At 41.1% G+C, this 11,420-nt stretch overlaps 1 protein-coding gene across 9 annotated transcripts in view; it reads left to right on the top strand.

The window, feature by feature from the left end:
- The window catches only part of LOC132827008 (membrane-associated phosphatidylinositol transfer protein 2), a 538,978-nt gene extending 531,319 nt beyond the window's left edge, over window positions 1-7,659 (top strand). For all 9 annotated transcript variants that reach the window (XM_060843350.1, XM_060843356.1, XM_060843357.1 and 6 more), the window contains 3 exons: window positions 1,767-1,950; window positions 2,128-2,256; window positions 3,291-7,659. In XM_060843350.1, coding sequence (XP_060699333.1) covers window positions 1,767-1,950; window positions 2,128-2,256; window positions 3,291-3,614 — 637 coding nt within the window. In that variant the 3' untranslated portion in view covers window positions 3,615-7,659. The remainder of the gene's footprint in view (window positions 1-1,766; window positions 1,951-2,127; window positions 2,257-3,290) is intronic.
- The last annotated feature ends 3,761 nt before the right edge of the window (window positions 7,660-11,420 follow it).

Below are 11,420 nucleotides of genomic sequence, written 5' to 3' on the forward strand. Positions count from 1 at the left end.
TTATTCTGTCACCATTCATGATGTTGACAGGAGGAGAGGTGAGTGGGATGGAAGGCATCATTCCCACTGACAGCAGAGATGTTCGACAAAGCAGTCTCCCAGTTTGTGATTGGGGCTTATGCTCGAAACGTCGAATTCTCTATTCCTGAGATGCTGCCTAACCTGCTGTGCTTTGACCAGCAACACATTTGCAGCTGTGATCTCCAGCATCTGCAGACCTCATTTTTTACTCTACAGTGTAAAGGAGACCCCCGTAGGGAGCAGCCGACTAGATTGGAGGAAGAAAAAGGAAATCACTGCTTCAACCTGGAGGGTGTGTTTGGGACCTGGGACAGTGAGGAGAGGAATGGGGCAACTGTTACACCTCCTGTGAGTGTGCAGGAAGTGGGGGATTGGAGGAAGTTTTAAGAGTGATGGAGGAATGGACCAAGGTGTCCTGGAGGGAACGTTTCCTCCGAATGCTGACAGAAAGAGATGTTTGGTCATGGCATCTTGCTTGGTATGGGGGGCAGAAATGCAGAGGGTGATAGTTTGAACGTGGAGACGAGGGGAAGGGGATGGAATTGAAGCCAAGGGGAGGTTTTAGGGAGAGAATCCAGATGAGAACCCAGGCAGCGGAAGGCGTGACCACTAATTAAAGTGGCCTGAAGCCACTGTGCCTTTCATCAAATATTGGTTACCTCCCCTCATATCTCCTTCTATAACTTGGTGTCAGAATTTGTTTGATATCACTCCTGAGTTAGAGATATTTATTTCATTAGAGGTGCTATAAAAGTTCTTGTTGGCCTCCTTTGTGAGTATTGTATCTTCTCTAGCTGAACTGAGAGGTCGTAATAAATTAATGAGCGATTATCACAAATCTGAATGAACAATGTTCTAAATCATCTCTGCAAAAAAGAACAAAACTCTGAATTAGGTACTGGTTGTATATCAAAATAAAATTCAACTCGAGAGTTTAGGGGATAGTTAGGCGAAAGTGAGGACTGCAGATGCTGGAGTTTAGAGTCGAGAGTGTGGTGCTGGAAAAGCACAGCAGGTCAGGCAGCATCTGAGGAGCAGGAAAATCAATGTTTTGGGCAAAAGCCCTTCATCAGGAATGAGGCTGGGAGCCTCGGGTGTGGAGAGATAAATGTGGGGGGTGGGGCTGTGGGGAAGGTAGCTGAGAGTGCAATAGGTGAATGGAGTTGGGGGTAAAGGTGATAGGTCAAAGAGGAGAATGGAGCGGATAGGTGGGAAGGAAGATTGATAGATGGGACAGGCCATGGGGATGGTGCTGAGCTGGAAGGTTGCGACTGTGGTAAGGTGGGGGGAGGGGAAATGAGGAAACTGGTGAAATCCACATTGATGCCCTGGGGTCCCAAGGCGGAAGATGAGGCATTCTTCCTCCAGGCGTTGGGTGGTGAGGCCCAGGACCTGCATGTCCTCAGCAGAGTGGGAGGGGGTCTTGAAGTGTTCGGTCATGGGGCAGTAGGGTTGGTTGGTGCCGGTGTCCCGGAGATGTTCTCTGAAGCGTTCTGACACCTACTCGCAGAGTTCTTCAGAGAATATCTCCAGGACACCTGCACCAGCCAACCCCACCGCCTCATGGCTGAACTCTTCAACTCTCCCTCAAGTCTGCCAAGGGCCTGCAGGTCCTGGGCCTCCTGTGACTCGCTGTGCTTTTCCAGCACCGTACTCTCGTGTTTAGGGAATAATATTGATTGTGTTGAGACTTGTGAAAGTAGAACCTTTTAACAGCAATTCTTAATTAGCTGTTGTGTTCACAGACACTGGCAGGATCTTGGCTACTTCATTATATATGTGACAGGGCGTCCCGATATGCAGAAGCAGAGAGTAGTGGCTTGGCTGGCTCAACATAACTTCCCCCATGGAATTGTCTCCTTCTGTGATGGACTCGTCCACGACCCCCTCAGGCACAAAGCCAATTTTCTTCGCAGCCTTGTGCAAGATGTAAGCATCTCATTTTTTAGTTTTATTGCATCTCATCTAATGTTTGAATTATTGATGATCAGTTCTAATTTTATCCTTCTTCAACATGTTTTTGATTAAACTGTGACTAATAATTTAATATTTCAACACACAATGTCTCCACAAGTATTAATTCCACTATATACTTGGAAATTGCAGGTGTCCATGAAGATCCATGCAGCGTACGGATCCACAAAGGATATTTCGGTTTACAGTTCTCTCGGCTTATCACCATCACAAATCTACATTGTAGGTCGCTCATCTAAAAAGTACCAGCATCAATGTCAGGTATTGCTTCACATTGTCAAAATATTTTGAAATGGATAGTTTTATTTATAATAGGTTACAACAATCACAGGCATAGTGCTGGAAGTACAGGCTGGTTTTAGCTCAGGACTCCAGTAGTCAGGACTTTATTCATATGTATCAGCAATGTCCCTGAGCACTTGGGAGACAAATAGAGTAATTTGTTTATGTACAGCAATGGGTCAAATGGCCTGACGATTGTTTTTCTCTTTTGATGACACTCATTGAGAGAGTAATATTTTCCAGGTCAGCAAGAGAACCCTCTGCTATGATAGGAACAGCACTGTGAGAGCTTCAACATTCACCAGACAGGGCCCACAGTCATAGAGATAATCAGCACAGAAACAGACCCTTCAGCCCAACTCATCCGTGCCAACCACTCATTCCAAATAAATCTAGTCCCATTTGCCAGGATTTGGCCTATATCCCTCTGAACCCTTGCTATTCATATACCCATCCAGATGCCTTTTAAATGGTCATGATCTGGAGATGCCAGGTGATTGTAGGAGCAGCACTCGAAAAGCTAGTGCTTCCAAATAAACCTGTTGGACTATAACCTGGTGTTGTGTGATTTTTAACTTTTAAATGTTCTAATTGTACCAGCCTCCACCACTTCCTCTGGCAGTTCATTCCATACACGTACCACCCTCTGCATGAAGAAACTGTCCCTTAGATCCCTTTTAAATCTTTCCCCTCTCAACTTAAATCTTTGCCCTCTAATTTTACACTCCTCAACCTGGGGAAAAGACCTTGCCTACTTAACCTATCCATGCCCTTCATAATTTTACTAACTTCTGTAAGGTCATCTCTCAGCGTCCAATGCTCCAGGGTAATAGTTCGAACCTATTCAGCCTCTCTCGATAGCTTAAACCCTCCAACCCTGGCAACATCCTTCTTGGTGTTTTTATTAAGAGATGAAATTTTCTGATCTATGGCTATTTAATTGGCATTATTATATTTTCTTAAGACTCGCAACCAAATGTATGTCTTGATGCATGTTTTGTGTTGTGCTCTAGTTTTTATCAGATGGATATGCAGCACATCTATCTCAGCTGGAGTATAGCCATCGATCCGGTCCTGCTAAAAGTAATTCCAGAATGGTACTGCGCAAGGGCAGCTTCGGGCTACCCGGGCAGACAGACTTCCTGAGGAAACGGAACCATTTGCTGCGCACTATCTCCAGCCACCAAACGGCATCCACAGTCCCAAAGCCTGAGCGGACACACAGCCAGTCTGACAGTGAGCGGGATCGAGACAAGGAGCGCAGTCAAAGGAGCATGAGCATCACTGCAGGATGCTGGGGTCGCACAGGCATATCAAAACTGGAATCTGGTGTTTAACAGAAGGGGCAAGACACTGGGAAGAGATAGCAAGACGGCTTCAGGGAAATGGGTCAGCATAACAAATGAAATATCTGCTGCTGACATGAGCATTGAAGCAAGCACTGCGGGTGAAATGGGTACCATGGTGCTAACAAAAAGATACGAAGATGTAAACTCATTGTGTTTAGTGTGAACTGCAGGCCTTAACAATGCAGTGTTGCATTGGGAACACTAGCTGTAAAGTTAACCTTCTCTTAGTCGTAGAGACATAGTTCAGACTTTTAGACCCTGCTTAATTCTGCATCTTTTCTATTCAGGGTTTGGCAATGACTACTGTAAATATCCATGCCTCCTCTCCACAATAACTTATCGTATGTTAGTTCACTAGGTTTCTGTTGCTAACCAGACATTTCTCATGTTTTCTTGAAATTCAGCAAGAACATCATGTAAGATTAGCTGTTATTTTTCATGCAGTTTAGCTTTATTAGCTCGATACTGTAAAACCTCAGGTTTTGCACTGATTAACTTTAGATTGGAATTCTGTTACTATCGTTTGTCACTGCATCATCCCTCGTAGTGCATGATAGGACCTTCACATTAATCAGAGTAATGTTGTGTGTGGATTGTAAACTTGTGAGGATTCAATCCAAGGCATCTTGCCAAATTGCCTGAAATTGCAGATTAGAATCATCCACGTGGAAATGTTAGCCATGTTTAAGAAGAACTTGGTTTGTTGAATGATAATAAGAAATGTAGTAGCATCCAAAGGAACAGAATCCATTTTTGCAGTGATGAAAAGTGAATTGTAAATTAGATCTCTTGCCAAACATTTGATAAATGAAATCAATGTTGGTGGTTCTGTGATGATCTGTTTCTGTGAATTAGTTTAAAAGTCTGTTGTCAGTTGAATTTGCATCACTGCTACATGGAGGAGATGAGAATCTAACTCGAGCCTAGACTGTAATTCCCATTTGAGGCAGGAGGAAGAGTGCAGCAAACGTGACTAAAAGTGTAATGAAAATTCAAGTGTTGGTCTTTAGGGTTTAAATGATGGTTATTTGTTAAGTGTGTGCTGACCCAGAGGGTCGGAAATGAGTAGATACATTATCTCCTAATTACCATGCTAGGTGGCAATAGGTTACAGAAAGTATTAACTGAAGGTGTGAACATAGATACTATGTTGACAGTTCTTTTAAGCTTCCATCTGTTTTATGGATAGTTTAATTTTCTGTTCATTAAATAAGACTTTTTTTTCATGTTCACATCGTTACATTATCTTACAAGTGTGTGACAAATACCTTGGTTTTATGAGAACTGACTCAAGAAAGCTACTCCTAAGTACCAGTGATACTTACATGTATATGAAATATACATCAAAAACGAATGAGTTCTGCATTGCTACAGGTTTTTAACACAGTTAGCACAAATCATTTGTTGAAATCAGGTTCTTAAATGTAGGTCAACCCATGTGCTTCCGATAACAAAAGCTTGAATGATTAGGGTTGGTGTTGTCACATTTTGGTGTGTGAATTATTTCTGTTGGGGTGAGGCTTGGAGGCAGAACTGAGAACCATTTAACCTCTGTCCAGTCTTTGAAAACACCTGACTCTCAATTTTACTTTAAAGAAGAAGGAACTAACTTCAGTGTTCCTCACAACAAAGATGGACTGTTTCTCTGCTCTCATTGGCACACTACAGGTAATGAGATTGAATGCATCTTTCCAAAAAGATCACTTTTGAAGTGAGTAAATTCCCAATTCCTGATCATTTGTCCAGAATATAAATTATTGTTGGTATCTTTGCAGCAGTCACCATCTGCAGACCTGCCTCTACTCTGTGCTGCTTTAAAACCAGCCTCCAGGAGGCAACTGAGTTTGATGGAACTTTCCTTCCTAAACATTATAATGTGTTGGGGAAGGAAGGGACCTAATTGTGCGCAGGACTCATTTGCACCATTCTGTACTACAACACTGTGTTCTTCCAAATCGAGCTAACTGCACGTATTTCCACTTAAATTAGGAACTGTTCCAGGTGGATTAATAAGTCATGTTTTCCTGTTACTGAAAGGTTTGTCCATTTGTTTAGTATTGGATGCTGCTGCGTATAACCATCCACGTTGATCTAGTATCTCATTAAAAGGCAATTGGAGCTGAGAAGATTTTTGGCAAATCCCAAAACGTAGCAACAAGAAAGGAAGATAAACCATATAACAGATGCACTAGATAGGGGGATGTTGGAAATGTTCTATAATAATATGTGTAGATAATGTAAAGCAAGATATGTAAATGTAGGTCTAAATAAGGCAAGAGGTATTTATTTGTGTAGATAAATTGCAGGAGGTGACAAATCCTTCAGAATTTATTAATATTTGAAAGTTTGAATTTTGTTTTGAACATTATATAAAAAATTATTTTATGGACCAAGAAGAATTTTACTGCCATTGCACAAGTGCAATATACAACCACTATTCATAATCAGTAATCATGGCATTGACAATCGGTGTAACATATGGACTGGAATAAATGTGACCTTTTGGTGACTGAAGGCTAAAACATTCATTCTCTTCCCTCGTTTCAGAGATAGGTACCAGTTCCCTTGAGTTTCAGAATATGAACCTGACTTTTATACAAGAATGGAACTTACAATGCAATGTGGTAGATATGGCAACCTAAGCTGCCAAGATGTCCCTTTCTGAGTGCATTGCATGCATTTCACATTGAGTAATTGGTTACTTTCCCTGGATAATTTGAGATGTTGATATTTTCATTCTGAATCTGTTCGACCCTTGTTTTGAAGCTGCAAAATTCTATTCGTCCCAAAGCTGAAGCAAGTGCCAAATAAAATTTTGTGTTTATATTTCAGTCTGAAGCAGATAACTATCTCAAGGCCCTGATCAGAATTTACTTCATTTTCTTCACTTCCCTTCCCTCCAAGGCAGACACTGATCTCATGGTGTCACCATTACATGTATGATCTTTCGAGTATTAAACAACTGGGTTCAGAAGTCTGCCCTGAGTCTCTGTTAACTGTACCAGGTAATGAAAGTGCCCTAGCTGTGAACCCATCAGCGATGCAAATTCAGATCTCCACCATCTCACATACAAGATACAAGAGGCGATTGTAGTGTTACGAGCAGATCAACAGCCTTTGCATCAATTAAGATCAATTGAATTTCGCAGCACTCCCACACAATGCAGAAACCAATGTGTAACTCTGCGTATTGACACAAATTATAACACATATTTTTCCACCAGATTATCTGAAATAATTCCACATCCTATTTATTACGCTGATATTTTGATTTGAGCCAAGTTGTAGTTGACATCAAGGATTAATCACAGGATCAGGCACTTGCTTTAATAATGCAGTTAGCTATTCAGCGTTGACTGACATTTATTTTTGTCTCAGACTGATTTCCTTAGAGTAAAATCAAATACAGCAATCCTATAGAAGTAGGTTTTCTGGCCAAAGCTCAGAAGAAATCTCTCGCAATCCTGAGCAACGCATAATAGACAAACACAATGGTACAGGTTTCTAGCACTCTGTATAACTCACTGAAGGGTCACCAATAAATCCAGCCACGCCCTTCACAAGCATGTGAACACTTGGTCATCTTGCTGCTGAAAGGTAAGACAACTTGCTGCATTTAAGCATTAGCTGCTGAAGCCTCACATCACTGTTCGTGCAAAATCCATGGATATATTGATAACTTTGACAGTAATTTTTTATTCAGAAGTGTTTGTTATATTTTGTTTATAGAAATGTTACATATAAATACAAGTTAAATACACAACTGAAAACTTGATCAATCTGTTAAATAGCTGAACACCCCAAATTAACTAAAGACTATATTAGATTTAAGCTGCAGAAAGCGGTCTCCATTCCTTAGATTTTGGTTCATTGTGGGTAGAGAGACCTTTTACAATCTGTTCACTTGTGTGTAAACACTCCACACTTGCACAAATTTCTACTTCTGGCTGTTGTCATGCATTGTTATGCCTAGGTGTGCTTTTGTGCGTAATTGTATGTTATATGGATTAAATGAAATTGGGACAGCATTAAATTTCTTTGTGTTGCATTTATTGCTTCTGGTTTCAGTGTGGACCTATTGACCAACATATTCTCAAAGTAAAAAATACCGAAAGTACTGGTCGATGCTGGAAATTGACACAAAAACAGGAATTGTTGGAAAATCTCAGCAGGTCTAGCAGTATCTGTGGAGAGAAATCAAAATTAATGTTTTGGGTCCAGTGACCCTTCTTCAGAACTTTATTATTGACAGAGTGGTATCTATCAAGACCAACTGAATCTCACTGCACTCTTAGACAATGCAGTTACGTGGAAGTACCACTTTTTAATTCTGGTTATTGACACAAACTTTTCCACAAGATTGTCTTGAGATAATTCCAAATTACAAAGCCTGTTTATTACACTAATATTTTGATTTCAGGCCATGTAAAGTTGTGATTGACAGTGAGGGTTAATCACAGGGTAAAGCAGATGTTTGAAAAATGCAGTTAGCTATTCAGTGTTAACTGACATTTATTTTAGCATCAGAATAATTTACTTATTGTTATAGAGTATAGAAACAGGCCCTTTGGCCCAAACTGGTCCATGCTGACCATGATGCCCACTCAGCTAGTTCTAATGGTGCACATTTGATCCATATCCCTCTCAACCCTTCCTATCCAAATGGTTTTCAATGTTGCTATTGTACCTGCCTCAAGCACTTCCTCTGGCAGCCCACTCCATACACACACCACTCTGTGTGAAGAAGTTGCCCCTCAGGTCCTTCTTAAATCTTTCCCCTCTCACCTTAAACCTATACTCTCTTGTTTTCATTTCCCCATCTCTGTGAAAAAGACTATATGAATTCATCTTATCTGTGCCCCTCATGATTTTATACACTTCAGTAAGGTCACCCCTCATTCTCTGACATTTCAAGGAATAAAGTCCTATCCTGGCAATATGCTCGTAAATCTTGTTTGCACTCTTTCCGGTTTAACAAATCTTTCCTGTATCAAGGTGACCAAAACTATACACAATACTCTGCATGTGGCCCTTATCAACGATTTATACAACCGTAATATAATATCCAACTCCAATACTCAGTGTCCCAACTGATGCACCTCAGCATGCTAAATGCCGCCTTCACCATCTTGTCTACCTGTGACACCGGTTTCAATGAACTATGAATTTGTACTCCTTGGTCCCTCTGTTCCACACACTCCTCAGGACCCTTACTATTTACTGTATTAAGTCCTACTTTGGTTTGAATTTCCAAAGTGCTACAGTCACACATCTATATGAAACTGCATTTGCCAATCCTCAGCCCACATCCCCACCTGGAACTTCACCAGTGGCTAAAGATGAAGCAAAAATCTCAACAAGGGTCTCTGTAATTTCTTCCCTAGCCTCTCACAACGTCCGAGGTTGAACGTGATCAGACCCGTAAGATGGGGATTTAGCCATCTTAATGTGCTTTAAGGTTGCAAACACCTCCTCTCTGGTAATATGTATGCAGTCCAAAACATTACCACTTGTTTTACAAGTTTTTCCTTAGCATCCATGATTCTTTCCTCAGTAAACAGAGGAGAAATATTCATTAAAAATCTCCCCCATCTCCTATAACTCCACACATAGATGGCCATGCTGATCTTTAAGGGGACTGTTTTATGTTTAATATAGTTACAAAACCTCTTAGGACTATCTTTAACCTTATCTGCCAAATCCATCTTATACCCTCTTTTTGCCCTTGTGATTTCCGTCTTAAGCAAGCTCCCACACTTTCTGTAGTCATCTAGGGATTCACTTGAGCCCAACAGCTTAAACCCAATGCATGCCACCTTCTTTTTCCTGGCCAGAGCCTCAATATCTCTTGGCAAAAGTGAGGACTGTAGATTAGAGTCTAGGTTAGAGTGGTACTGGAAATGCACAGCTGGTCAGGCAGCATCCGAGGAGCAGGAAGATCGACGTTTTGGGCGAGCCCTTCATCAGGAACCTCAGTATCTCTCGTCAGCCAGGGATCCCTAAACCTGCAAACTTCTCCTTCATCCTAACGTACTTTCCCCAGACTCTTAACATCACACTTTTAAAAGCCTCCTATCTGCCAGTCATTCCTTTTCCTTCAAACAGACTCACCCAATCAACCTCTGCTCAATCCTACTTAGTGGCCCCAAAATTGGCCCTCCTCCAGTTTCACACCTTTACCTGTGGACCTGTCCTATTTTTAATTCATAACTATGTTAAAACTAAGACAGACCTAACACTGGAATCAATGTTAACTGTGCTTTCTCTCCACAGATGCTGCCAGATCTGCTGAGTTTCTCCAGCAAATTTGTTTTTGTTTCATATTTCCTGCAGCCAGTCCTTTGTTTTATTACCTTTTTATGTAGGAAAGTCTTTCACTCTGGCATCTAGCATGAAACCTGACATTCATTAATCACTGTAACCATTACAATCAAATCAGAGTCCTGATTGATTTCAGTGTGACTATCATTGAACCTTCCCACCTCACTCCAGAGCTAAGTCAGAGAGTTCAATCAGCACCCGAGGATTTGATCACAAAATCTAGGCTAGCCTTCCATTCCCCCAGAAGACATGCTGAGCTGCCAGCGGTTGTGTCATGAAGTTGATTGAAGGAGTTGCTCTGACTGTGGTTTAATCATGTTCTTTAAAGGAACTGCTGAAAGAAACAGCGAACTGTTCTAAAGCAGGCTTCACATTCTCAAAAGACCCAAACTCATAAATGTACGTCCCATTTTGTCTTTTCTGGGACAAAGCTGCCAATTTATGTAAAGTCAGATTCCACAAACAGCAATGAGGTTAAGGATTAAACTGGTTTTGACAGTAATGGCCAAGGACTGTATGTTTCCAAGTAACAGGCAGAACTCCTTTGTATTGTCAATGCCATAGAAGCCTTTTCATCAGCCCCAACAGGAATGAGGGCCTTAGTTTAACACCTCATTTAAATAGCATCAACAACAACGCAGCAGTACATATGGTTAAAATATACCAGGATACAACCGTTTAATGCTTACGTTACGTGGCTAATACACCACGATTTCACTCTGAAAACCGAAACAGTTCACTAGTATCTTTACCCAGTCTGCCTCAATTCCAAATTAACACCACCATGGTTGTCTCTTAACAATCAAGTGGCTTAGATACATTACAGCTTTCCAGCAGCACTCAGGATGTGAGGATGAAGTTAACAACGTACATTAATTTTGTCACTGTTTTCTAATGAATACCTTTAAACTGGAACCATACTTCAGTGGTCTTCAGTGATCATAACATGATTGAAATTTGTATTCAGTTTAATGGAGAGACTAATTGAATTAGGTTTATTGTCACATGCATCACACGAGTGCAGTGATAAGTTTATACAGTGCCATCTTAGGTAGAAAGGTACCTAGGTAGATTCTTGAAAAAATAAATAAAAGGTCCAGCATTACAGACCTTCACAAAGCACAAAATCATAATAATAAATTCAAAAAATAAAGGAAAAGTAAGTTCAGAATAAGAGTCCTTCCATGATAGTAAAATTTAGGAAAAGGGAATTTAAAATAGGAAACGTACCTCCTCTGCCCAAGGGAGGAGGGAGCTAGAAAGCTACAAAGCAGTTGGCCTAAACTGGCAGAAAAAATGCTGAGATCCATTGTTAAGGAGGGTATAGCAGGAAGGGGGGTTGGTTAGATCAGTTGGCTGGATAGCCAGTTTGTGATGCCACAGTGTAGGATCAATTCCTGCTGAGGTCACTATGAAGGACTCACCTTCTTAACCTCGATCCTCACCTGAAGGGTGGTGACCCTCAAGTTAAAT

This window comes from Hemiscyllium ocellatum, chromosome 24 (assembly GCF_020745735.1).
Source record: "Hemiscyllium ocellatum isolate sHemOce1 chromosome 24, sHemOce1.pat.X.cur, whole genome shotgun sequence".
Taxonomy (NCBI): Eukaryota; Metazoa; Chordata; class Chondrichthyes; order Orectolobiformes; family Hemiscylliidae; genus Hemiscyllium; species Hemiscyllium ocellatum.